This window comes from Schistocerca piceifrons, chromosome 2, assembly GCF_021461385.2.
Source record: "Schistocerca piceifrons isolate TAMUIC-IGC-003096 chromosome 2, iqSchPice1.1, whole genome shotgun sequence".
NCBI lineage: Eukaryota > Metazoa > Arthropoda > Insecta > Orthoptera > Acrididae > Schistocerca > Schistocerca piceifrons.
The window spans coordinates 717,655,690-717,683,063 of NC_060139.1; the positions used below are offsets into that span (position 1 = coordinate 717,655,690).

At 45.4% G+C, this 27,374-nt stretch overlaps 1 protein-coding gene across 1 annotated transcript in view; it reads left to right on the forward strand.

The window, feature by feature from the left end:
* LOC124775793 overlaps positions 1-27,374 on the forward strand; it is a 157,330-nt gene that overhangs the window by 8,001 nt on the left and 121,955 nt on the right. The window contains exon 2 of the mRNA XM_047250624.1: positions 20,221-22,497. Coding sequence (XP_047106580.1) covers positions 20,221-22,497 — 2,277 coding nt within the window. The remainder of the gene's footprint in view (positions 1-20,220; positions 22,498-27,374) is intronic.

Sequence of the window (27,374 nt, forward strand, 5' to 3'; positions counted from 1 at the left end):
GTAAGGTGGTGGAATGTAAGATTCATACCCGACTGGTATGTTGGTTCGAGTTTCGCAATTTTCTGATGAATGTTCAGTGTGCAACCATGTCATGAATGGTTTTCTGCGGAAATGCCGCACTGTGACCGTGTTTTTCGATTTAGAGGCGGCCTATGACATGTGCTGTAGAACTGGTATCCTCCATGTTCTTTACAGGTGGGGCTTCCATGGCCACCTGCATTGTTCCCTTCAGGAATTTGTAAACGACGGAGTTTCCAGCTTGGGTGTGGGTTCTGCCTGCCTTGTTGGACACCTTTATCCAGGAAAACGGCGTGCCTCATTGTTTCGTCCTGACCGTCATCCTCTTTGCTATCGCCATTAACGCTATAACGGCCTGTCTTCCGCCAGGTATCTCCAGATCACTTTTTGTTAATGATTTTGCTATCTATTTCAGTTCTCCACGGACCTGAAACACTGAGCGGCGTCTTCAGCGATGTATTGATCGTCTTTGCGCTTGGAGCATCGACAGTGGCTTTCGCTTTTCCACTGACGGTTTTTTCTGTATGAATTTCTGGCGACGCAATGGGTTTCTCCCACAATCTTCACATCTTGGGCCTGTTGCTGTTCTGTTCTTTGGAACTAAGAAGTTCCTGGGGCTCATACTCGATAGCAATCTCTCTTGGTCCTCCCATGTGTCTTACCCGGCAGCCCAGTTCCTCAATGTCCTACGTGTCCTCAGTGATAGTTCCTGGTGTGCCGATCGAACCACCCTTCGCCGTTTGTACTGGTCCCTTGTCTCTTCAAAACTCGACTATGGGTGCTTCGTTTATGCGTCTGCACGTCCATCCCTCTTATGCTGTCTCGTGGCATCCGCTTGGCCACTGGCGCATTTTACACTAGCCTGTTTGAGAGTCTGTAGGCTGAAGCTGTTTAACTACCACGGTCCTACTGCTGCGACTTTCTCCTCAGCAGGAATGCATGCCGTTTGTCTGCCATGCGTGGCCACCCATCCTATGCTTCCTCCTTCGATGATTCCTCCTTCGATGATTCCTCCTTCGATGATTCCTCCTTCGATGATTCCTCCTTCGATGATTCCTCCTTCGATGATTCCTCCTTCGATGATTCCTTTGATCACCAGTATGGGACACATCCATCTTCTCTGTTACATCCTGGAGTCCACTTTCGGCACTTGCTTACGCTAGCTTAACTGCACATTTCCTGCACCTTTCCCAGTGGGTGTGAACTCTTCACCACCTTTGCTTCATAAAGTGGCCCATAGTAACCGTGGCCTTCATTCGCTTCCTAAGGGCACTACTCCAGCATCGTTTTATCACCTTCAGTTTCACGACCTTCGCATGGAACTTCGCGATAATACCTTTGTATACACTGATGGTTCTATGACTGACCGGGGGGGTCGGGTGTGCCTTCGTTCGTCATTGGCACCCATGTCTTTCCATTTAGGCCTCCAGCACACTGCCCAGTGTTTATAGCCGAGCTCTTCGCCTTGTATGAGGTTACGGAGTACATCTGGCGACACAGCCTTGTCAATTGTGTCCTCTGCTCAGACTCTCAGCGGCCTCCAAAGCCTCTGTGCACTGTACACTGTCCATCCCGAAATGCAGTGGGTCCAGGAAAACTGTCACTTGTTCACTCTTGGTGGAGCCACTGTGATGTTTATATGGGTTCCTGGTCATGGTCTGCCACGAAATGAGGCTCCTGATGCTGCTGTCACGGCTGCAGTCCTCGTACCTCATTCTGCTAGTTCCTATATTCACTCCAATGATCTCTGTGTTGCTGTGTGTCAGGAGTTGGGGTCCCTTTGGTACCACCAATGGTCCTTGCATCATGGGAATGAGCTCCAGCTTATTAAGCCTCTCCCAGCGGCTTGGACGACCTCCTGTCGGCCCTCCCATTGGGGGAAGGTCATTTTAACTGGGCTGTGTATTGGGCACTACCTTTTTAGGCATCGTTATTTGATAAGTGGCACTACACCATCACTTTGTGCACATAGCACCCAATTTTTAACTGTCCGCCACTTCCTGGTGTAATGTCCATTTTTAACCTCTTTCCTTCCCATTTGGGTTTGCAGTCTTGAGTTATCGGCAATTTTAGCAAATGACGCATGGGTTGTCGACTGTGTTTTACTTTGTAACTGGCAATGCAATATGGCGAGCGCCATTTAATTTTTAGTTTTGGATCTCTGTTTCTGTATGGCCTTTCTTAGCCCTTTCTCCACGTTCGTGTTTTTAGCTATCTTCTCTTATGTTAATTGGGACTGATGTGTACTTATTTTTAACACTGTCTTCATGTTCTATAGTTTTGACTTGTTTTGTTTTTTGTGCCCTAAAGCAAAACAAAACCAAAACCAATCATAAAGTGAAAAATTCCTCTTTCTCCCCAAATCTCATTCTACAGATCTTCTCTACAAATTGTAGTACGGATTTCAAGCACAGTTTGCACTTGAACGTTAATAAATTGCCATCAAATACCGTAAAATGGCCGTCCAGGGGCCTCACGGTTCTTTTGTGACATTGTGCATGGCATACATGAGAGCCCAAGGTATTGCAGCCCCCTTCCTGATTGGAGTGGGTGGTATGAGGGCGGATGCTTGGTGCATGAAGTGTATTGAGCTGGCAAAATCTTGAATGGCCATCTCTTCAAATGGTGAACGATTATTGAATTATGCTCCATATGATCCAGTAGCCTACCCTTCCCTGGCTACACCCTGGGAGGAGGCCCAGGCTCACCATTGTGAGATGGAACACTTTCCCACTACCTCGTCTGTACTAGGACAGACACACATTCACTGCCACAAAGCCATTGTTTTTTTGTGGAGAATTTCGAGGATAAGTTTAGCAGAGTGAGTTCGAGCCCCTTGTTGTCTATAGCTTCTTCAGATGCCCAGTCTCCAGCTCTTCGTGCTTGTGATCGTCTTGGCAATGTCCTAGTGTCCATTACCCCTGACAGATCTCTGAATATGGTCCAGGGAGTGATTTCTCATAGGGACCTCATCATGAAAACTGATGAGGAACTCCAGGCTAATGTGGAGCGACACATTGTTCATTTTGTTCGATGTGTGAAGAATGGTCCTAAAGACAACAGCACTGATACTGGCTTCTTCATTCTGTCTTTCAAGGGAGATACCCTCCTAGAGACGGTCAAGGTTATGTGCTACAGACGTGAAGTGAAGCCATATGTCCCACCATCGATTAGGTGCTTTCGGTGCTTGCGAGGCTCACCAGAAATATGACTGACTCCATCCAGTGTTACTTGCTTCAACTTTTGCCTCTGTTACATCCTTTTCCCCCTTCTACCACATCCTTTCACAGCCCTATCCCCCTCCTCCACCGCTGCAGTTCCCATGCCCTTCTCTCTGAACACTGCTCCACCTCCCCAACCAAAGAAGTGACCCCGTTCTTCGATGTCTGCCAGGGATGGGGCTCCCCCTTGGACCCTTCTCCCTGGCGTCTCTCAGGCTGGAAGCCTGCTACCACGACTCGGCCAAATGATCTGTGGTCCCAAGGTCGCCTGCTCTGTTTCAGTTCAGGATCTTGCAGAAGCCTGTACTCCCCCTGTGCCCTGTCCTCTTCCACCTCCAAAGGAGAAGAAGAAGAAGAAATACAAGTCGCAGGACATGGAGATCCCCCCCTCCCCCTTCCCGGTGTGCCCAGAGGTGTCATCTCACCCTCGCAACCAGAGTCTGACGTCTTATTTATGGATGTCACCCCATCCTTGTTGGTGACGATCACTGATCAAGTGACATGAGCTCTCCTTGGCTTCTTTATGTCGAACCTGGACTCTCACCACAGTGGACCTGCAATGGATATTATTATTACCAACGGGAAGTACAACTTGTTTCTTCTGATTCTGCGTTTTGTCTTGCTCTTCAAGAAACGCGGTTCTGTGAAGGCCACTCTCCAAAGTTTTGTGGTTATCGGGCATTCTGTCAGAACTGTACCAGCCCTGGGATAGCATCTGGAGGGGTTTTCATTTAGGTCGACTCTGATGTCATTAGTGCCTGGAAGCACTAGCAGTTAGTGTGCAAACGACCCCCAGCAATTACCAGGCGCAGTGTTTACCTCCTACCAGGTAGGAGGGAGGCCTACCTTAATACAGCAATCCCCGCTCTTGTATCTCCTCCTCGCGGATTTCAGTACACGCCACCCCTTGTGGGGAGTGCCACTTTGATGGGTAGGGGTCTTCTAGTTGTCCAGCTTATCACACTTTGATTTGTTTCCTCAATAACGGTTTCCCTATCCACTCCAGTGTCGCTCATTGCATCTTTACTGCTATCGATCTCACGATCTCCTCCCCTGCTCTCGTAGCTTCCCTTCATTGGATTCCCCGTGATGATCTTTGTGACAGTGACCGGTGATTCTCGTTCCCCTGCCACAGACAGGCCCCCGTTGAGCATTCTGCAGGGCCAATTGGCCTTTATGTGTCTGCTGTACTAATCAACACCTCTCTCTAGAATTGCATTGATATGATTGGGCAGTGCGTCTCTACCGCTATTCTTCATGCTGCTGGCACTTCTATCCCCCTAAACACTGGTCCCCCTCGTCGTTGACTGGTGCTGTAGTGGACCAAGGACGCATTAGTCGCTGTCCAGGACTGCCGATGGACGTTGCAGCAATTTCACAGACCAAGCCTATAGCTTTTAATCACATCCGTAATAAGAGTTGCTTCCTTACTAATCAGAGTAAAAAGGAATGCTGAGAGCGCTATGTTTCTTGCCTGGGGACGTATGCCTCTTCATAACAAGTTTGGTTCAGGCTCCGTAGCCTTCTGGGGCACCAGCAACAGTCAGCTGTCAAGAGTCTTATCCTCTAGCGTGCTCTGTGTTCTGATCCACTGAACACCACGTAACACTTTGCAGCAGCATCGGCGTCCTCTTTCTATCCTCCTACCTTCATCCAGTAGACAGACCTCCCTCTGTTTCAACACGCATCAAGCTCAGTCCTACAATGAACCCTTCACTGAATGGGAACTAGTGTTACTTAAATATCGATAGCTGACACAACCTATATCATCGGTGGTATTTTTAAAAACTATCGATTGTTTTTGGCAGGTATTTCAAGTGAAAAATAGCTTTCTAAGAATTTTCATTGCTTAAAATAAAACAGTACAAAATATGCAAATTTTGTTTTATAAAAAGTAAGGTATTTAAAATTATGTCCTTTAGTCTGTTGTTTAAAATACAATACTAAAAGATACATGTAAGTTATTTAAATTCTTCTCCTTTAGTCTGTGGCGTTTTTAAGTAATTATTTATCCTGCTTTGGATAAACCCTCTCTACAAGAACGGATGTCGCTGGGCACTACAAAAATGTAATGGTCATCCGATTTCAAACTGTCATGTATTAGCACTGCTCTTTGAACGTAGTTTCTAATGATGTCACAAGCCTATCAACAGTCAATGTGTTAAAAGGTTTCACTCTTTCATTGACTGACTTAATCAAGGAATCCAGTACATCTAGTCCTTCATTAATTGTTATGGTGCTTAACAAGGCTGAAAACCATGCAGCACTCCCTCCTACAAGAGGTATGATTAAGTTGTGATCTATGAGTCCCCTGAGATTGTTGTTGCTACTTAAAAAGGTTAAAGATCTAGTCTCTTGTGTAGCTAAGTAATTTTCTGCTGTGAGCGTAGGCAGTGTTTTTGAACTTTCATTGATCGCAATCTCAAGCTCACTTCGCACTTCTACAATTCTTTTGAGCGTATGCCATGACCTGTTCCGAGTCGGCACCTCTTGCATCAGTCTCAGATCTTTTTTTGATTGCTCCTTTTTGAACATAGCGCAGTTTGTCATTGGCTAGTGTAGAGTTATGAAAGAAAGTCACAATAGCCTTAGTTTTCAATAAAATTTTGGAAAATGTTTCTGCTTTGAAACAATCTTGTGCTGTTATGTTGATGCAGTGGGCAAAACAGGGTGAATGTCGAATCCTTAAGATTTAGGCATCTTTTTCGTAATTGCAGCGTTGTCTGTAATCACTATTACTGTCTTAACATGGATATTGTATTCTGGTAAGATCTGATTGAAGACGTGAAAGAAATGTAATGTTAATCTGCCAGTATGTCCGAAATTTTGCATAATGTCAAAAAATTTCTTTTTTCAACGTCTTTTTATCTGAAAAATTACTCTTATACAAAAAATAATTCTCATAAAAAAGAGGCCAATACATTACTTATCGATGTTACTTTGAGCTTCAGCGTCTTAGAAGCACGCGGAAAGCAGGTAGAGGAAGAAGAGGGAGGAGGTCACCACAAGGAATAGTCTCCATACACTCCAACATCAAATTCACTATGGAGACTGAAACGGAGGGTAAATTACCTTTCCTTGACGTCTTGGTCAAGAGAAGGGCTGACGGCACCCTAGGTCATGGGGTGTATCGGAAGACTACGCACACTGATCTGTATTTGCACGCAGACAGCTGCCACCACCCTTCACAGAGGAATGAGGTACTTAAAACTCTAGTACATAGGGCGCGCACTATCTCTGACGCAGAGAGTCTACCCCAGGAATTGGAACATCTGAGAACTGTATTTCGAAAAATGGATACTCAGAGTGGCAGATTCAACGTGCTCTCCGCCCAACCATTGCAGCACAACCTGTTGAGATGGATGAAGTCACGAGGGAGGAGGTAGGCACTGCATTTATTCCATACACAGGCGCACTCTCGGGGAAAATCGCCCGCATTCTGAAGAAACACCGGGTCGGAACTGTGTTTTGTCCTCCAAATAAAACTCGTGCACTGGTGGGGAGCGCCAAAGATGACCTCGGTTTGAGGAAGGCCGGCGTGTACCAGATTCCGTGTCAATGTGGCAAGTCGTATATTGGTCAGACGATGCGTACCGTCGAGGATCGATGCCGTGAACACCAGAGGCACACTCGACTGTTGTATCCGAGCAAGTCGGTGGTCGCTGAACATTGTTTGTCGGAAAATCACGCCATGGAGTATGACCGCACGAGGATTCTGGTACAGACGTTGAGAAACTAGGACAGCGTTGTTAGAGAGGCCATCGAAATTCGCACCAATGACGACCTCATAAACCGTGACTGTGGCTATAATCTTAGCAAGGCTTGGGAACCAGCGATCGGGTTAATCAAGAGTAAATCGAGCAAACGTATAGTTGTGACGACCACGGCGGACAGAGCCACCACACCGACGTCATCTCAGACGCCGTCGCAATCTGTTCCACCGCGCGACCGTGGCGCGGGGCGCGGACGGCGGAGGGAGCGCGCCGCGGGCGGAGGGTATTTAACTCGACCTCCGCCGCGACCGAACCCAGTTCCCTCTGAGCAGTCATAGCGTACGGATCTCCGTGCCGGCACGTTCACAGGAGCTCAGTCCGTCAGTCCGTCAGTTCACCTGATGATGGCGACATGTATGATCGCCGAAATATTGTGCCCGTTGGACACTATAGACCGGCAGCATACCGGTGGATATTTTGATTATCAAATACGCCGGTAGAAACTCAAGAATCACAAAAAAATTCACTACTATTGATATTGTTTTAAAAACACCGAAAGTTTTAATTCTGTTCCTATTCGCTAACACAATGGAAGGACTTCCATCACCATTCCGAGGTATATACTCGGAAGACAGAAACACAGTAATTGTTACGCTACTGCCAGCTGATTTTGCTATGCAGTATTAATTTTGGTTCAGACGGTGTTGGGGTTCGCGCTCGTTTCTCACTTGTTAGTCTATCGCACGACCTCTAAAGTGAAAACTTGAGGCACGGAAGTAACAATGTTTTGAGAAAGCGCATTATGGAGACATCTGTGTTCAAATGTGTTTCTTATTTATAGTAATGAATAAGAAAATACATTAAGCCTGCTGTAACGAAATTATTCAGTGATTTTTTACGGTTGGCAGTGTCGGTAAACAGAAAACAATGTCATGACGGTTTCAGATTTCTATAGATAAGAGAGGATAAGGAAGATCTGCAGCGGATAGGAACTTGGTGCAGGGAGTGGCAATTGACCCTTAACATAGACAAATGTAATGTATTGCGAATACATAGAAAGAAGGATCCTTTATTGTATGATTATATGATAGCGGAACAAACACTGGTAGCAGTTACTTCTGTAAAATATCTGGGAGTATGCGTGCGGAACGATTTGAAGTGGAATGATCATATAAAATTAGTTGTTGGTAAGGCGGGTACCAGGTTGAGATTCGTTGCGAGAGTTCTTAGAAAATGTAGTCCATCAACAAAGGAGGTGGCTTACAAAACACTCGTTCGACCTATACTTGAGTATTGCTCATCAGTGTGGGATCCGTAGCAGATCGGGTTGACGGAGGAGATAGAGAAGATCCAAAGAAGAGCGGCGCGTTTCGTCACAGGGTTATTTGGTAACCGTGATAGCGTTACGGAGATGTTTAACAAACTCAAGTGGCAGACTCTGCAAGAGAGGCGCTCTGCATCGCGGTGTAGCTAGCTGTCCAGGTTTCGAGAGGATGCGTTTCTGGATGAGGTATCGAATATATTGCTTCCCCCTACTTATACCTCCCGAGGAGATCACGAATGTAAAATTCGAGAGATTAGAGCGCGCACGGAGGCTTTCAGACAGTCGTTCTTCCCGCGAACCATACGCGACTGGAGCAGGAAAGGGAGGTAATGACAGTGGCACGTAAAGTGCCCTCTGCCACACACCGTTGGGTGGCTTGCGGAGTATAAATGTAGATGTAGAAGGGGAGTGGGGGAGGGGCGGGACGGGAGGGGGAAACAGCCAAGAATTACCTTAAAAGTTACGCCGATTTGACTTACATCGACATGTACCGACCACAAGAATGAAACGAAACTCTGCATGGCATTGACGAGATAAAGAAAGAAATTTTTTAAAAATGTTAGTCACATGTGCGTAGAGCTTTAGAGGCAGAATTCTCCCTCGTGACGGTCGAAAAATTATTATTCAGGTTGCAGAACGATGTAAACTGAAAAAGATAAAACAAAAATAATTGTGAGCTTAATCACCTGCTGCACAAGTTTTAAACAAGGGGCAAGCCGGGGAAGAACCCAACGTCCCTCGACAGCTACTGCCCGATTAGTCTGACCAACATACTTCAACTTTCCAAGAGGATGGTTAGCTTCAGATTATGTTGAGTACTCGAATCACGAGGCCTTCTGACCCTGTATCAGTGTGGCAAGAGCTTAAGAAATATCTACAGGATTTGTAGTTAGGGAAAATACATTCCTGGACATTCACAGTCAACTCTTGGCAAGAAGAGATTAGTTTTGTCTCACATCCACTGAAACATTCACATTCCGCCCGAATTACTTATGAATATGAATTGCAATGCTGTGAAAGCAGATAGCATGTAAATACAGCGGTATATTTTAATGAATATGTTCAGCCACCATACAAATAAAAACACTTGACGGGTTGTGCTTTTACCATATTCAGTCTTACGAGAGCCGGTGTGTCCTTGAAGGAACAAGAGTCCGCTAATCGACCACAACATGGGCAACCAACATATGAATTATATTTGTGCTTCTGCAAAAGCAGAAGTGACGCAAGGGTATTAGGACTGAGGCAGTGTTTTGCGTTTTCGAATCACTTCACACATTAACATGTACAACTGAACATACTTGTATGTACAATGAAGACTCAGAAACAGAAGAGGACAGTAGCAGGTGTGTTTAATTAATAAAGACAATAATTGTGTTTATATTTTAAAATGCATTATACAGTACAGTCAGAAACGCTTAACAGATCTTTAAAATGTCATTTTTCCTCTGCTAACTGCGTTGTATTACAACAGCCTTATTTACATTTGTATTCCTTGCTGCAAGTAAGTAAGCTGACACGTTTGAAGATGAAAATCAGTATAATGCTCATTCACGAATCATTATTATTTACGTGTGTAGTTTTTACCATAAGGATCAGATTGGTACGAGATGCGCACGACGGCGAGTTGTCATCACTGCCAGACAAACAAAAAAATTCCCTCTGTCACGACTCCTCCCCCACAGCGACCAATCGTATTAACATAGTTAATAAAAAAAACTTAGATGGGCTAGGCGCCACCATATTTGTTGTTCATTAAATACCTACACACAATTTACTTTCCCCCTGCACTCCCAACGTCATGGAGGTAAGGACCCGACAATTTTTCAGGCTCCAATTCAAAGAGAATTACATTATAAGCGGTAGGATTATCGATAGTTAAACCAGACTTCCGATAGTGACGATAGCGCTAACACTATCGATTAACCGATAGTTTATCGATGTTTAAGTAACACTAATGAGAATTCTTGCAGGCTCTTACCTCTTCACATGACAGCCCCAGGCCCGGTTTCCATCCACAACCAGATGATCCAACACTTAGACGTTACGCAGAGGCAACATCTACTCAAGGTCTTCAACCACATTTGGCTCACAGATGCCTTCCTGTCGCATTGGCGAGACAGTATTGTTATCCCTGTCCTTAAGCCGGGGAAGAACCCAACGTCCCTCGACAGCTACTGCCCGATTAGTCTGACCAACATACTTCAACTTTCCAAGAGGATGATTAGCTTCAGATTATGTTGAGTACTCGAATCACGAGGCCTTCTGACCCTGTATCAGTGTGGCTTCTGGGAAGGGCGATCTCCAACTGACCATTTAGTCATATTGGAAACAGCAATCTCGTAGGCTATTATTCACTGCCGGTACCTTGTCGCGGTCTTACTTGACCTCCAAAGGCATATGACACGGCTTGAAGTCATCACATTTTAGTTACCCTCCATGACTGGGGCTATCGCGGCCCCGCTCATGCTTTTATCCGCGAGTTTTTATCCCCCCCAGCTCTTCCAGATTCGAGTTGGCACTTCCCACAGCACCCCTCGGATTCAGGGGAACGGTATCCCACAGGGTTCTGTGTTGTCATTCTTCCTCATAGCCATCAATGGGCTTGTAATCGCTGTTGCGTCTCTGGTTACCCCATCGTTGTACGTCGACAATTATTGCATCTGGTGCAGCTCCAACTAGATAGCATCGGCTGAGCGCCGGCTCCAAGGCGCCATCCGATGGGCCTCTGTATGGGGCATCCCCCATGGCTTCCAGCATTCTTCCTCCAAAACACCCACAGTACACCCCGACCCAGAAATTTATTTAGACTACCAGCGCCTAATTGTTGAAGCACATTCCCGTTTCTTGGACCTTACTTTTGATAAAAAGCAGACGTGACTGCCCCATATTCGCCGCCTGAAAACTACATACATGCAGAAGCTTAATGCTCTCTGCCTCCTGGCTTACACATCTCGGTGTGCAGACCGTGCTACTCTTCTCCATCTTTACTGTCCTCTGGTTTTGTCCAGGCTAGATTGTGGTGGATAGGTTTATGGCTCAGCGTCTCCTTCCACACTGAAAATACTTGACCCTATTCGCAATTGTGGGGTGCGTCAGACCTTTGATGCCTTTTACACTAGTGCGGTTGACAGTCTCCTTGCAGAAGGGATTCCCCCTCTACAAATACAGTGGAGCCAACTCCTGGGTTCTTACATAATCACCATTCGCCGATAACCTGACCATCTCTTGTACCCTGTCGTCCTTGCAAACAAGAGATGTCTCCTTCCTGATACCTGCTTGCATGTGGGATTGCCGGTTGGAATGTGTCTTACTTCCCTCTGTCGGGATCTCCATCACCACTCACTGGAATGTGCCCTGTGTATTTTCTCCAACACCTCGCCCTCCCCCCCCCCCCCACCCCCTCGGATGGCGCTTAGACCACGAATTAGGACCGACCCATTCAAGGGTCCTAACGTCTCTGTCGTCCCTCTGGTCTTATGGTGTATCGGTGTCTTGTATATTCCATGCTTGCAGAGTTGCAGGGTGGTACCATCTTCTACACTGGTCGTTCTAAGAAGGCAGATAATGTGTGATACGCTTTCACATCTCCTGCTGGCTTAGAACACCATTTATTGCCAGGATTGTGTAGTGTGTTCACAGCAGAGCTGCTAGCCATTAACAGGGCCTTCCACTTTGTTACTTAGGTCTCCCTCCGCAGTATTTCAATATGTTCAGGCTCAATAAGCAGGCTATAGACCCATGCTACTCTTTTTACCATTTGTATTTGCTATCCAAGACCTTCTCCCTGCCCTTAGCCATGCCTCCAGCTCAGTTGTATTTCTCTGGGTCCCAAGTCATGTGGGCATCCCAGGGAATGAACTGGCTGATCTTTTTAGTGGAGGAGCAGATACTTACTCCCCTTTCCCTTTCATGGTTCCATCTGCAGATATGCGGATCTACATCAAATCTATCTTTGGCTAAAAGTGGAATGACATCTGGTGCGCTGCTGCTCCCAGTAATAAACTACACACAGTCAGACATTGCTGAAGTTTGTCGCTCTTGCTTCCACTGCTCTTGGAAGGAGTCCACTGCTTTATGCCGTCTGTGCATTGCTCATACCAGACTCTCATTGTTTTCTCTTGCGTAATGAGCCACCCCCATAATGTGGCTGTGGAGCCAGACTGACGGTATCCCATATATCGGTGGAATGCCCCGTCTTTTGGACCTTTGTATTAAGTAGTCTTCCAGATTTCTTAAATTTAATATTAGCAGACGATTCACGGATGGTTGAACTGGCCGTCAGTTTCCTCAATGAATGCGTCTTTTATTTTCAGATACACGGTTTTGCTTTACTCCTGGAGCAGGGGCAGGGTGGTTGTGGTCGGGCTTTTCTTCATGCTTTCTCAGTGTGAAACCCATAACTACTTCCCTGTGCAAAGACTGCTCTTTTATACCTCAGTTTTTCTAGGTTTTAGATATGGTCTACTCTTATGCTTTCTACTGTGTGTTTCAACTTCCTCGTTTAACAGTTTTGCCACTCTGATTGCACCTGTCCACATCTAGCGGGCGCTCTCTCTTCCGCAAGTAACTTTGGAATCGCGGGCCTGATGACCTCGCTGTTTAGTTCCATATCCCGCCTCAACCAATTACCGTAAAATGATTTCCTGGCAGCGACTTTATGAAAGCACTGTTTTCTGTTGTGGTCGTCAGGGCCAGTTTCCGGTAGCAATTGAAAGGTTTTTTCGGCCTTTAGGTAGTAATCGGCCGTTTTGTAATCCTCCTCAATGGGCTGTGGCCGGGGAAAGGATATTCCACAAGTCCTTGTAAGAAGCAGCACCGGCTACGTAGTTTCTATTTTCAGGAGTAAAAACACTCAATGGAAATGCCTAGGTTCTGTTTCTGATTGTGTAAAGGGCTAATCTTAAACAATTTCGTGGAGCAATTTGCAACTTCTGAAGCAAGATTCGCTTTGCTGCCCTGGCAAGTTGCGGGCCCTGTAGGGACGACATAGTGTTTCCAAACATTTAACAGAGATCAGTAGTTAGTCGGCCTTCACGACCGACAGTCATTTTCATATACGGAAGGTACTACAAGAATCTGAAGTGTGGTCCCTGTGCAAGGCCGTGGAATTCTGTTTCTTTCCCTTTTTTCTATGAGTGACTGATCTTATAGGGCGAGTGCAGGTGCTCGATTATGATTGGATTCTTTCATCACAGCGTACAGACACTAATCAGGTGGAGGAACCGTTCACTAAACGAAGCGGACTTGACGATGTTCAATTGAGGAAAATAAATCAGATTTGTGTCCGTTGAAATTTGAGCGTCTTTTGGCCTAATGACGTTAAACTTCGTTCCCGTTGTTATGGAAATTATCAGTGCAAGTTGCTAGTTGTCAGTTGGTGGTATATGAGCGTTTAGTGGAGTATACGTTCTGCTCCAGTGGTTGAATCGCTCTCTCTTCCTGAGATCACTTACTTAGAGGAATTTCAACTATGGATTTAGGAGAAATGAGTAGTGGTTTAACCCCCTGTCACGATTTATATCGAGGCTAGCATCCCTCTGACATAGTGCAGAGAATTAATCTGGGTTTGTCGATAAGTGTTTTCCACTTAAAATGCAGAGCCATTCCTAGCTTATTTTGTCTAGCTCCCTGCACATAGCTATCAGTGCGTGTATTCTGACCGCGATTGGGATGTCGCTTGATGTCATAGTTGTTCCATTCCCTGGACAAAAGGAACGGTCCAGTATTTCACCTTTATTGAGTGACGTTATGTAACAGACGTATGAGACGACAGTATGGTGTATTTATGTGTACAGTGGGCTTATTAGTACTGCGACAATAAACCTCAGTCCTTAAAGAACTGAACTCCCATGCATAAAACAGTTGCAATTATGATTGCTTTACATATGAGGCAGTGTGCTAAATATTTTGTTTCGACCTGAATGCTGGGATCGCATTGTGAGCAGGGGGCTAGGCATGGAGTGTGGATGAGTGACTGATCTATTTTATGCCCACAGGTATAGGTGACAGTGGTAGCTGCAATAACATTTTTTCCTCGTGTTCCTCCCAGGGGGCTCACGGTCCTTTGGTGAGTACGTGCGTGGCGAGCACGGGGCCCAGAGCTATTGCAGCCTCCCTTCTTTCCCGTGGTGCATTTCCTTGCCCTTCCCCTCCTTTCCCTCAATTTCCCCACCTTTCCCCTCAATTTCCCCATCTCTTGCTGTCCTTGTTTATGTTGGCCCCGCTATCCTCCTGGTTATGTTGGCTTTCCAGCTTGGTTTTGTTGCGTAATTACCTCATCCTTTTGGCATTCTCTGGTCCGCCTCTGCGGTTTGACCTCCATTACTAAATTTCTATTCTGTAATGTGAGCCATTTTGGGAAGAGCACCTTACCTAGTGTCTTCGACGTGTGCCCTCCTAGTTCCTTCCACCTTTTCCTTCACGTCGTTGTCTGACGCTAGGATGCATAGCCAGCATGGTAGCCAGCCCATGTGGTGTGGTCGCTATGTCCCCGTTTGGTTGATCCCCCTGAAAACGCAGGGATCGCACTTCTGTTACCTGAGCTGTGACCACCTCATGAAAGCCTAGGAGTGGTTGCTTGTCCTAGAGCATCGGAACTCCCGTCAATGGCTGCCGTGCCAGACGGCCCTTGCTGTGGCTGGGTTGTGGTCATGGGGAGAGCCCATGATTGGAGTGGGTGGCATCAGGACTTCAACATCTCAGTGCTCCACAACATCTTCTCTGGGTGTTTAACCGTATTTGGCTCCAGGGTGACTTCCCTTCTCAGTGGATGGATAGCATCGTGGTTCCTGTCCTTAAGCCTGGTAAGAGCCTCCTGTTTGTCGAAAGCTATCGACCTATTAGTCTGACAAACGTTGTTTGCAAGTTACTTGAATGGATGGTAGCCCATTGGCTCAATTGGGTCCTCGAATCTCGGGATATATTGTCCCCTTACCAGTGTGGCTTCCAAGAGGGACGGTCTCTGATCGTTTACTTCGCTTGGAATCTGCAGTTCGGTAGGCTTTTTCCCAGCGCCGCCATTTGGTTACTGTAGTTTTCGACCTTCGCAAGGCCTATGACATGGCTTGGCGCCATCACATCTTACTAACACTTCATGAGAGGGATCTTCAGGGCCCACTCCTGATTTTTATGCGCCAGTTCCTGTTCCATCGGTCGTTCAGGTTTCAGGTTGGTACTGTTTTTATTTCTTCACGGACACAGGAGAATGGGAACCGACAGGGTTCCGTATTGAGTGAACTTCTTTTCCTCATTGCTATAGATGGACTTGTGGCCTTTGTCGGTCCTTTGGTCACCCCTGCTCTGTATGTGGATGATTTGGGTTAGTTCCTCTTCGATGGCCTCTGCAGAGCGCCAGTTCCAGGGAGCTATATGGCATGCCTCTGCATGGACCCTCTCACAAGGGTTTAAATTCTCTCCTTTAAAATCGCGGGTAGTCCACTTCTATCGTCGTACTACTGTCCACCCCGAACCAGAGCTCTACCTCGATGCCACAATGATTGCCTGTGGTCCCACAGTTTCGTTTCCTGGGTCTTCTTTTCTTCCACAAACTCACTTTGCTGCCTCATATCAGACTTCTGAAGGTAGGATGTTTCCGTAAACACTATGTCCTCCGCTTCTTTGGCCACACCTCTTGGGGTGCGGACCGCTCCATCCTTCTGCACTTTTAGTGCTGTCTCGCTTGAACTATGGTTGTCAAGTTTATGGTTCAACTGCTCCTTTCACACTGTGCCTCCTGGATCTGGTCCACCACCGTGGTATCCCTTTGGCCACCAGTGCCTTCCCTACTAGCCCTGTTGATGGTCTCCTGGTCGAACCTGGGATCCCCCCCTTTCAGTTCGGCGGTCCCAGTTTCATGTTTCTTTTGCAATCGCTGTCCGCTCCCCTCCCGCTCATCCTTCCTATTCTATCCTGCTACCAAAGGACATCGCCCTCCTGATTCTCGCCCTCAGGCAGGTTTACCGGTTGGGCTCCGTAATTTTCGTCTTCCTTCTTTGTCCTGTCTCTTGTGTTCCCTCCCTAACACCCCCCTTTGGTTAGTTCCTCGGCCCCGGATTCGGAAAGATCCCCGCCGAGATCCAAAAGATTCCATTCCCCAGATGGTGTTCTGTTGTTTTTTCCGCCGAATTTTATGGGAATTTCGGGATGCTGTTGTTTTTTACACCGATGGCTCTAAATCTGCTGATTGTTTGGGATATGCCTTCATGTCCTCTGTTGGTACGGAAAATCATCTCCTTCCAACTACATGTGGGGTGTTTACTGTGGTATTTATGGCAATTTCCCAGGCTCTTACCTTTATCAAACAGTCCCAACTCCACCGCGTTTTGCTATGTACAGAATCAATGAGTGTGCTTCAGGCTACTGACCGGTATTTTTCTCCACTATCCCTTGGTCTCGGCCGTCCATGACCGTCTCACTGATCTTCACCATGCTGCTTGTTCTGTTGACTTCCTTTGGGTCCTTGGCCATGTGGGTATCCCAGGTAATGAGCTTGCTGATCGTTTGGCTGGGGGAGCGGTCACTTACCACCCCCCCCCCCCCCTACTCTGTAACTCTCTCTGTTTAGAACACCGACAGAATGGCAGCACGACTGGATGTGTCTTAGAGCTCGGAATGCCGCGGATTTATGGCTTCACATCAAATCCTACTTCGCACAATCATGGGCCAACTCTTGGGAGGCTACCTCCCTGTCTAATAAACTTCGTGCAATTAAGGTGACACCTGTCCCCTGGAATTCTTCCTTCCACTTCTCCCGAAAGGACACGACCATCCTGTGTTGTCGCCGCATCGGCCATACCAGGCTGACCCACGGTTTTCTTTTGCGTAATGAGCCACCTCCACTTTGTGGTTGTGGAGCCCTCAAGTCAGCAGCCCACATTTTGGTGGAATGCCCCCTTCTCTTGGCTCTGCATGCTAAGTACAGACTTCCCCGAACTTTACCTTTAATATTAACAGACGATTCCTGGATGATCGAACTGGTTCTCAATTTCTTCCGTGAAAGTGGTTTTTATTCTTAGTTAAAGGTTTTTTAATCTCGCTCTTGAGTAGGGGCAGGGCTGTGAGGGTTGGGGTGTCTCCCACTGTAAGCTTAGCTGTGTTTGGAGATTGCTGACTCCTCTCCTTGGCCAAGATCCTCTTTTCTTTCCCTTTTACTCTGTTTTTATCACTTTTTAGAATTGGTTTGTCTTCTTTTACAATACGCACTTCTACATTCTAGTGGTTGAACGCTTTTTAATAGAAGGTGGTCTTGCTTGTACTGCATCAGTGGTGGGATATGTCCTGCCTCTAACATAGCCGAGGGGTTGCTCACTTGCAGACTTCCCTCATTTTGTTTTTACCATTGACAACACGACTTCACTTCTACTTTTTTTAGCTTTTTACCTTTTATCGTTCTGACATGTCAGTCTGTCTCAATGGACCACATTTGAAATAAGGGACTAATGACCTTGCTGTTTGGTGCCTTCAACCCCAATCAGTCAATCAATTTCTCGTATTGTGTTTACGGAGCCAGAAAGTGGTCGGCTACCAGGCATAACCAGAAGTGTTGACACCTCGTCAGTGAGCTGTGGCAGTGTAGGGAGGAGGATGCTTCGCCCGCCAATCATTCTGTGATATAGTGCGATTTCAATCTCAGTGCTCTCGAAGGCAGCACGTCGCACGCTCAGATATGTGGACAGCCGATTGTGGTCCACGATGTCGATTTTCGTGAAGACTAGGCACTGGTTATCCATTATGGATCGACCAAGACCGCAGATGATGTTCAGGAGTCAGTCAGGGGGCTGCGCACATCTTGGCGGTGCAGAGATCACAGCTTGTAGACCATCCGCGATAATCCAAACTGGAGGAGAGGAGGCCGCTCACCAGTCTCTTCATCCGCGATGATTCAGCAGGCGGCAGTGGCGAACCACGGCTATAGCATCCATTTGGTTGGCTGCGCCTCTGTGTTGGTCAACAAGCAAATTGCAGGCACACAATCATCAATCAGCTTGCCGTGATTCCACTGAAACTGAGTATGCTGCCATTCTCTCTCTCGTTTTAGAACACCGACAGAATGGCAGCACGACTGGATGTGTCTTAGAGCTCGGAATGCCGCGTTATTTAAATGTCCGAAACTGTGCCTACGATACCGTGGCCCTTTGTGCGTGAACGCATTTGCCCTCGTTTTTCGCTCCTGCCAGTACTCCTCACATCGCTGTGGTCATTCAGTAATTACATTCTGGTCGCCGAGCTGGGTTCTTCCTGCCTGGGTTTGAATTTGCAGTGGTGCTGAAGTTACGAAATGTTACATCGAACTGCGAGGTGTAAGTTTCTGCTTTCCAGGCTCGGAGGTTGTGTGACAATGCTCGCTTGATGCCCCGACGTCCGTTACATGGGTGGTACATCTGGTTGACATTCCGTATTGCGTATCTGCGCAGAGCTATCCTTCCCTGTTCTGAGCTGTGCTGGTAGAACTTCAATTTTTTTTTAATATAACAAAATTATTCTGCTGTGCAACAATTTCATTCTAAGTATGTAAGCGAAAACGTTTAGAAAAGGTTTGAAATTGTTTAAAGTTTGCTCGAAATCGTTACGTGCTCTAATTATCAAACATTGCGTGAGTATATTCTGGGTAACTTGTGCTCTGTTTAAAACAAAAGCTAGTTCTTTCACGCATCTCGAGGTTTACGGCATTCTCTCCCCTGAAACACATAACTGAAGAGATATAACTTGGCAGATACCTTCAGTACTATATGGGCTGCGAAATGTCTTGCGAATACAGTTCGTAGTAAAGGAAAAACAAATTAAAACGTAATAAGTCAGTTCTGCAGCATGATCAATGTAAATGTAGCAAGCAATAAATATTTTTCCCATAATCATTTTGCGAGTGCTGTCAGCGATAAAGTTTCACATAAGTTTGAAATTGTGTAAAGTTTGCTGCTAGTCAAGAAGTTCTTTTACTCTCAAATACTGTATGAATATAGGCTGCGTATTTGCGAGTAGATTTGTGCTACGTCAAGACGCGTACACAGTTTATAACTATAATATCCGTGTGTGTTTTATCCATAATGACTGCACTTCAACTCAGTGACTGTTCCTTTATTGGGTGTAGAATAATACCCGCTACCAGCCACAATAGTAGGTGATATTATTTAATACACGTCCACTTTCGGTCTAATGCCGATCTTCAGGTGTTTTACTTTGAGGTACACGTTTCCATACTCAATGTTGGATATCACTGTTTAAATCAAAAACAATATGGATACAGCAGCTTTACGTAAGTACGATATTTTGCAACACATGTTGCTTAGCCCCTTCCAAACTTTTCATTTGTGTGTGTTTGGTCATAATATTTTTTTTGTGATTTAAACAGTGATCTCCAACACTGGGTATAGAAACATGAACCTGAATGTAAACCACCTGAAGATGGGCACAACCCGAAACCAGACGTGTATGAAATAAAATCACCTTCTGTTGTGACTGGTAGCGATTATTATTCTATATTCCCTGTAATATGTGTTGGTTGAAATTTTCACTTAGGATTATAGCTGTTAATGAGTATATCGTCGAAAATTTATTTTTTAATTCGGCGAGTATTCATATGAAATACTGAAGATCAAATTCTTGTTTCCCCTGGAAGCTGTTAGCCAACGTGCAACTGGGTCTGGGTTCGGTGCCCCAGGATAGTCACTTACTAGTATAGATATCCTGATAGCTATAGTGGTGATTACGTGCATAATATATTTTGTATTGATATCTAGGTGTCTGAACACGGAGTCATGCCTTTGAAATAGACTGTAATTAAACTGGAAAGCAGTCAATACAGCTTTTAGATATGAAAATAGAGAGATGAACAATACTAATCTTCTGCCGTCGACATATTAGCAGCTAACATATCTTTTAGGTCACTATCGAAGCTAAAAGATGAAATCTTCTTCTAATTGTAGACTCCTTTTATTGTTCACAGCGTCAACTGTGTCCGAAGACTACGAGCTGGATATAGAAGAGGAGTCAGGGAACGTGGAGGTGTCATTGGGACACCGGGTCATTGAAGAAGAGTTCGACACGTCGCGACCGTTGGTTGTTGAGGCCAACGGCACTATTGTGGAGCCTCCGACACCGAAAGATGTAGAGAGGGGGGAGACCCAGCCTCGAGTTGCCGACGATAGCATTCCGGTTCCTCGCTTGGTGGAGGAGGGCAATCCGGAGCATACGCCAGAGGTCGGTGCCGTGCTGAGAGATGCCGTCAAGTCCTTCAGAAGTCCTTCCCGTAGCAGAAGGCACCGCACCGACGACTCCTTCGCCGCAGACCCGCCCACAGTCGAGCGCTTCGCCGACAAACCAAGTACTCCGCAGGGTCTTGCTTCTAAGCAGGGTTCACACATTAGCGGAGGCGCTGTGGATGTCACGTACGCCCACAGAACGAATGAGGGACCATCGGCAGACGCACGACCGAATGTGATCAAAGTTACAGAGTCAACAAATGGACAGGTCAAAGAACTTTGGAAGTGGGCAGCACTGCCGTTCGATCATACCTATGATATAGAGTTGGATGAGATTGGAAATTCAGTTTCTGAAACCATAAAACGAGCCGGTGGGACAGAGAAACCTGTGGAATATGCAAGAGAGTACATCCTGGGCAGCGATGCTAGACACCAGTCCGAGGTCACTGGTATCGAGTCAAATTCGGTGGAATCTAGTAGCTTTCAAAGCGGAACTCCTCAGGAGCCTGAGGAGAATGTAGTACGGACTTTAAGAAAATGGCCATTAAATCATCCTCTAGGGCGACAAGACCGATTAGTAACAGTGATAAAGATTCCTGGTGTTATTAGGAGGCAGAAGCGTGGTGTGAGACCAGAATCTGATGTGCGTGATCAGAATCTTATCCAACGGGTGCGCAGACGTGATGCAATATTGGGCTCATTATTTCGGAAATTAAATGGAAAGAGTTCTCCTTCAAACGATAAGGGATCCATTACTGGTGATGCTAGAAGGTTTAATAGGCGGACTCCATTTCGAAGCAAGAGACAAGTCTACTGGGGGCCATTCTATGACCCTCACAACAGGTTTCACGTTGACACTGAAAGCGTGGAAGACTCTTCGAGCGAAGATGTCTCAGACAACGATGTGGACCACTTGAGAAGCCCATACAGTTGGTTTTATACTCCTCAAACTTTTCGTGCACGGTCGCCTTACGGATATCCTGCTACACAGTACTGGTCCTGGTACCACCCTCATTCACCATACTATCGGAATGGAGCCCAAATTGGACAACCAGATTTCTACCAGGCCAGATCATTTCAGGACGTCACTAACACCGAGCAGCGCTCGCGACATTATGAAGGTGGTGAAGTAAGTGGGCCTGAAGAAGCGGATTCACAAAGCAGGCAAATGGAGAAAGCATTAGAGACGTCTGTTGTCGCTCCTGTGAATATCTCACCAGAACTGTTCGCGAGGGTAATAAAATCAGAAACTCCAGCGGAATTTGCGAAACATCTGCGGGAACTGTCGGAGACACACATGTCAAATCTCAGGCAGTCTCTTCCGGACGAGAACAGGAGGCGGCTGGAAGGCTTCACAAATGTCTTGTCTGCACTGGACGAGCAAACTGTGGGTCAGCCTCAGAGCGATTCATTTATCGCGAGGTCGTCTGAAGCGGCTGCAGCGGTAGCAGGCTCTGAGAACGAGACTTCTGCGGCAAATAGTCCACAGCAACAACCGACCAAAGCGTTTCAGCAACATACAGAGGAAATGGAGAGTACGGAGTCTCCATCTGAAGAAGAGGCAGTAGAAAGGTCCGCTGAACCGGGTCTAGAGAAGCTCTTCACGGCGGACGGAATTGTCAAGCTGATAAACGTCTTGCCCTCTGACACAATAACGAAAATTATTGAGTCATTATCCGCTGAAGCGTTCGCTGACTTGTTGAAGGGGCTATCGAAAGAAGAAATAATGAAGATAAAAAATAGTTTGCCGCCGGAGAAGCTCGAGGCTATTAAGAAAATGTTCTCGCCAGAGGAACTGGAGGAGGTGAGGGAGACACTGGGGATAAAGTCGAACGCTACTTCTGCACCAGCATATGGACAGACAGCGACGGAAGTTCCCGAAAGCCTCACCAGCGCCGCTTCTGAAGAGGCATCACTGGACTACAGTGATGGCGGTCCTGGCGCGTCCACCTACGCACCACTGACTGTGGTGCCTGAAAGCAGCTCTGTTGCTGCTCTGGTTGACTCGCAAGATCCTGCAGGTACGCAAAACCACTTTCTAGTCACTTTTCTAACAGTATGTCCTCGAAATACAATTATATTTACGAACTTGCAGCAAGCTTCAGATAAAAAATAGGTCCGCAACTTGTTTTATAATCGAAATGAATGGTTGTAGCTCCGTCGTAAGTTCCATTAAGAAATATCTTTTTTATTTCTTGATGGTGACTAGTATCGGACATTTATGTCCATTTTCAAGAAATCCTACAAATAAAATCGCAGTTGGCATGACAGTTTTATAGAGTGAGGCATACGTGTTTGAAGTACAGTTACTCGTATATTATACTAATATATATGTAACGTTTACAAATTTGTCCTAATGATTTAGTTTTTGTGTGTTGCCTTACTAGTTACATATGTTTGGAGCACGGGCTGCCGCACTTTCTAGTTTTGATCTATAGTAAAGACATGTAACTTTCTAGGGACTGGACATAAATTTTGTGTAGTGCATAACAACATAGCTACTTGAGCGTACTCATAAACTGTATTGTCATACTGTAGAGTTTTTAAGTCTATGTTAAGTTAATGAAATAAAACATTGTATTGTTTAATCAGTAAACATTTTATCTTCGACGCGCGCAGGTGTCAGCGCCCTGCAGCGTTCTAGCTGGCAACCACTGGTGTCTCTGCTCTTAAGTTCTCTACTGCCTGTTCTATGCTGTCCACTTAGTGTCGTTGAGTAGGCCATAGTACCGCGTTGATCGTCACAGCAGAAGGAAATTTTGTATATAAGCTTTCGCCTGTACTGCACTCTTACGATACGGTATGTAACTAGTAAGGCAACACCCAAAAACTAAATTAAGCGGACAAATTTGTATACCTTAAATGTATATTAGTGTAATATAATTAGATTATTAGGAAACAAAAGAAAAATTCGGAGTAGGTATTAAAATTCATGGAGAAGAAATAAAAACTTTGAGGTTCGCTGATGACATTGTAATTCTGTCAGAGACAGCAAAGGACTTGGAAGAGCAGTTGAATGGAATGGACAGTGTCTTGAAAGGAGGATATAAGATGAACATCAACAAAAGCAAAACAAGGATAATGGAATGTAGTCTAAGTCGGGTGATGCTGAGGGAATTAGATTAGGAAATGAGACACTTAAAGTAGTAAAGGAGTTTTGCTATTTGGGGAGCAAAATAACTGATGATGGTCGAAGTAGAGAGGATATAAAATGTAGGCTGGCAATGGCAAGGAAAGCGTTTCTGAAGAAGAGAGATTTGTTAACATCCAGTATTGATTTAAGCGTCAGGAAGACATTTCTGAAAGTATTCGTATGGAGTGTAGCCATGTATGGAAGTGAAACATGGACGATAAATAGTTTGGACAAGAAGAGAGTAGAAGCTTTCGAAATGTGGTGCTACAGAAGAATGCTGAAGATTAGATGGGTAGATCACATAACTAATGAGGAAGTATTGAATAGGATTGGGGAGAAGAGAAGTTTGTGGCACAACTTGAACCGAAGAAGGGATCGGTTGGTAGGACATGTTCTGAGGCATCAAGGGATCACCAATTTAGTATTGGAGGGCAGCGTGGAGGGTAAAAATCGTAGAGGGAGACCAAGAGATGAATACACTAAGCAGATTCAGAAGGATGTAGGTTGCAGTAGGTACTGGGAGATGAAAAAGCTTGCACAGGATAGAGTAGCATGGAGAGCTGCATCAAACCAGTCTCAGGACTGAAGACCACAACAACAACATAATTAGATTGCAAATATGTGTACCTCGCTTGTATAAAACTGTCATGCCATCTGTAATTTTCTTTGTAGAATGTCTAACATTCTGCGTGGTGTCTGTCTGTTCTATGTCGTGTCTCCCTACCACTTTCGCGCAACGACGCTCTGAGCGTGTTTCTTAGGGAATTGACTAGTTCGAACCTGGGACCTGTTGCTGGTAAGGAGACGCCAGACCACACATGACATGCAGAGTTCAGAAGAGTTCAGTGAGACTAGCGATGATATAACCAAATACTTAATGATTTCACCGTCAGCTCCACTGCACTCCCTGTAAAAGAATCTTAATACTAAATAAATTTAGTGGAAGGGGTTCAAGGCTTTCCTATTTTTAGTTAGCTGGTAAATTAACGTCGAAAAAGTAGTTAAGTTTACCATTGGAAATTTTATTCTACTCACAAAACATTGTTCATAAATTGCACTATTGATAAAAGGAAATGTTTTAGTACAGGATGATAAAAACCAACTGCTTTGAACAAAAATGTGAACGAATATTCCCTGAATGGGTTTCCAAGTTCTACAATGGATCGAAGGATGACCTGTGCCACATCACATCTATAATCTAGGTTTAAATTAAGTTTCACAAAAGAGAAACCTATCAAAATGGTCTACAGTGACCCTCAATCATCTTTAATTACTTATCTAACTTGTCCTAAATTACAGTGGCTGATGTGCTTCTCAATAATTATATAACAGTAAAATCATCGCGTTTCAGATTTTAACTTACGTAGCAAATGTGAATACCATGAGCTTCAATTGACGATCGACACTAGTATTACGTAAAAAGGGGATGTAACAGATGAGACTTCTGCAGTTCTGAGTGAAGCCTTATGCGCTCAAAAATGCGGCATCGCGTGCGTTCATTACCTTGTCGGTGTTTGTCCGGGGACGGCGGCCGGCGCAGCTCCATACAGCTCGCCGTCTCGGAAGCAACTCTACTCCTAACTTCCCCTTACTAAAATTTACCGAAGTTGGTTTAAAAGAAACTATCTGGCTGTGTTTTCATCTGACCAATCAGGGTCTCAATGTTAACCTTAAGCTCCGCCTACAAAAATTGTCTATCCAATGAGAAACATTATACTTTCCGTGGTGGGGCAATGTTTTAACGTTTGCAACGTAAGAGACGCGAAAAAGTCTCACGCTAAAACTTGCGGCTGGTGTGGCCCTTTTAATGTTATCGTAAGATCTATACTGTTCTTCTGGAGGGCTCTAGCTTTTAACATGGGCTGGGGGGGGTGGTCCTGGTGATTAGCTGGCGACGTGGGTGTCCATCCCTTATCGTAGGGCCTTCTAGCTTAACACGGTTCTGCTCTCGGCTTATGTCCTCGTTTCTCCCCTCGGAACTGCATCTGTCTCACGGTGGGAAGGTATGACATGCATTTAGGCATTCTTGTGTTAGTCTGTGGTGTTCCATTTGCTCAGTCGTTACTCGTATTACTTTGGTTAATTTAATGTTACGATTTATTCGGAGCTGTGTGACATACTGCCGGATTTGCTTATCATGTCAGGGTTTTCATGGATGGTGTTGGATTTGCCTGAAACCTTACAAATGGTTTAAAATGGACGTATGTCTCCGAAACCAGTCACCGTCAAGATATAAAAACGATACTTCTTAACGCAACTCATGACTGAGCTACAAGCATTTATTTCAACAACTATATTTTGTTTGCGAAATATTGAATTTTCTCTCTAATCACTATTTCTTAATAACCATGATTACTTTACAGCAATTAAATATTTTGGCACAACGATATCCCGCCGTGGTCAATTTGATACCCCACTTGCCTACTTTCAATTTTTAGTTTTGCCTTGGCAATTCGGACAAAAATCTATTGTGTTATTTATAGGGAGTCCTGCTTTCGCTCCGCTTAAAATTTTGACCAATAAGTAGGAATTTCTAATCAGCGAAAAGAAAAATTGTATCATTTATGTTTTGCATCGTTGATATGATCAACATCAGAGTCAACTTCTGGGCGTAACGGTCGATATGATGAGCGTGTCTAAAATACTCTGATAAGATTTGGGACGTCTGTGCAGCCTTGAAAAATAGCGTTCATTGTATTATCCACGATATCCAGTTAAGTTTTAGGAACTTCGTCCGAAGTTTTTACGTGATGCTCGTGGGGACTGAAGAGTCCAACTTTCTACGCGACATAATCACTCAGAATATATGACAACCGTGAAGTTTTTGAAATTAGTTGTCGTTTACTATCACTAATACTAATTTGCGACAGAAATATCTTTCCTTATTTGCTCTTAAGAAAGCAAGCAAAAAGTGAATCATTTAGTCTGTTTCGAGTACCTTTGAAAGGAGACGGCTAAATGCAATGTAGTGTTCTGCGATGTAATTTAAAAGGCTGCAAATAGAAAATAATTTGCTCGTAAAGTACTGCAACATCGCGCCCAAAGTGTAGGTCAATGTGACCTGGAGTCTGACTATATTAACTGCCGAAGGCGCGATTTTCCTGCACATCAACAACAAACTGAGACTTACCGCAAGATGTGTGACCTATTTAAAACCTCGTCATTCAACGAAAACAATCAACTGCCCAGAGAGGCACTACTTTTTCGCCCTCAGGGGCTCAGCATTTCTTTGCTGGGTACGGGCTTGGCGACCCCAAGATTCCTGAGATTGGGAATGGTAAGTGCCGCCAATCTCCTATCACCGTAAGCTCTGGGCATGCTTCAGCGAACACTGCGCGGCGCGGCGGTGGAACTTCGTGTCTCTCGGGGATCTTGGCTTGACTGCCCGGATCGCGAGGACGGAATAAACCTCAAAAAAGTGTCAATCTCAAAGTGCGCTGCGAGCTGATAGGATGCATGGCTGTTGAGGTGGAACAATCGTTAGCAGGCAACCTCTGGGGAACCTGCTGCACCACAGTGGTATAAGGCTTACTCTGGCATGCGGGGCTCTAAGTGGACCCTTATTTCGATAGGGGGCTAGTCCTCCTCATACTAAAAATACTTTGGACTGCAGTAACTGACCTCTTGAAGGCCTGAATAACAATGTGTTTCTGGTGATAAGAGGAAGGAGGGACATTTGAAAAAGTGTTCCCCTTTTATATCCACATGAGTTTGGAAGGCCTTGCTGAAACATTAAATCTATAAAACTATTGCGCAATGGCTCAT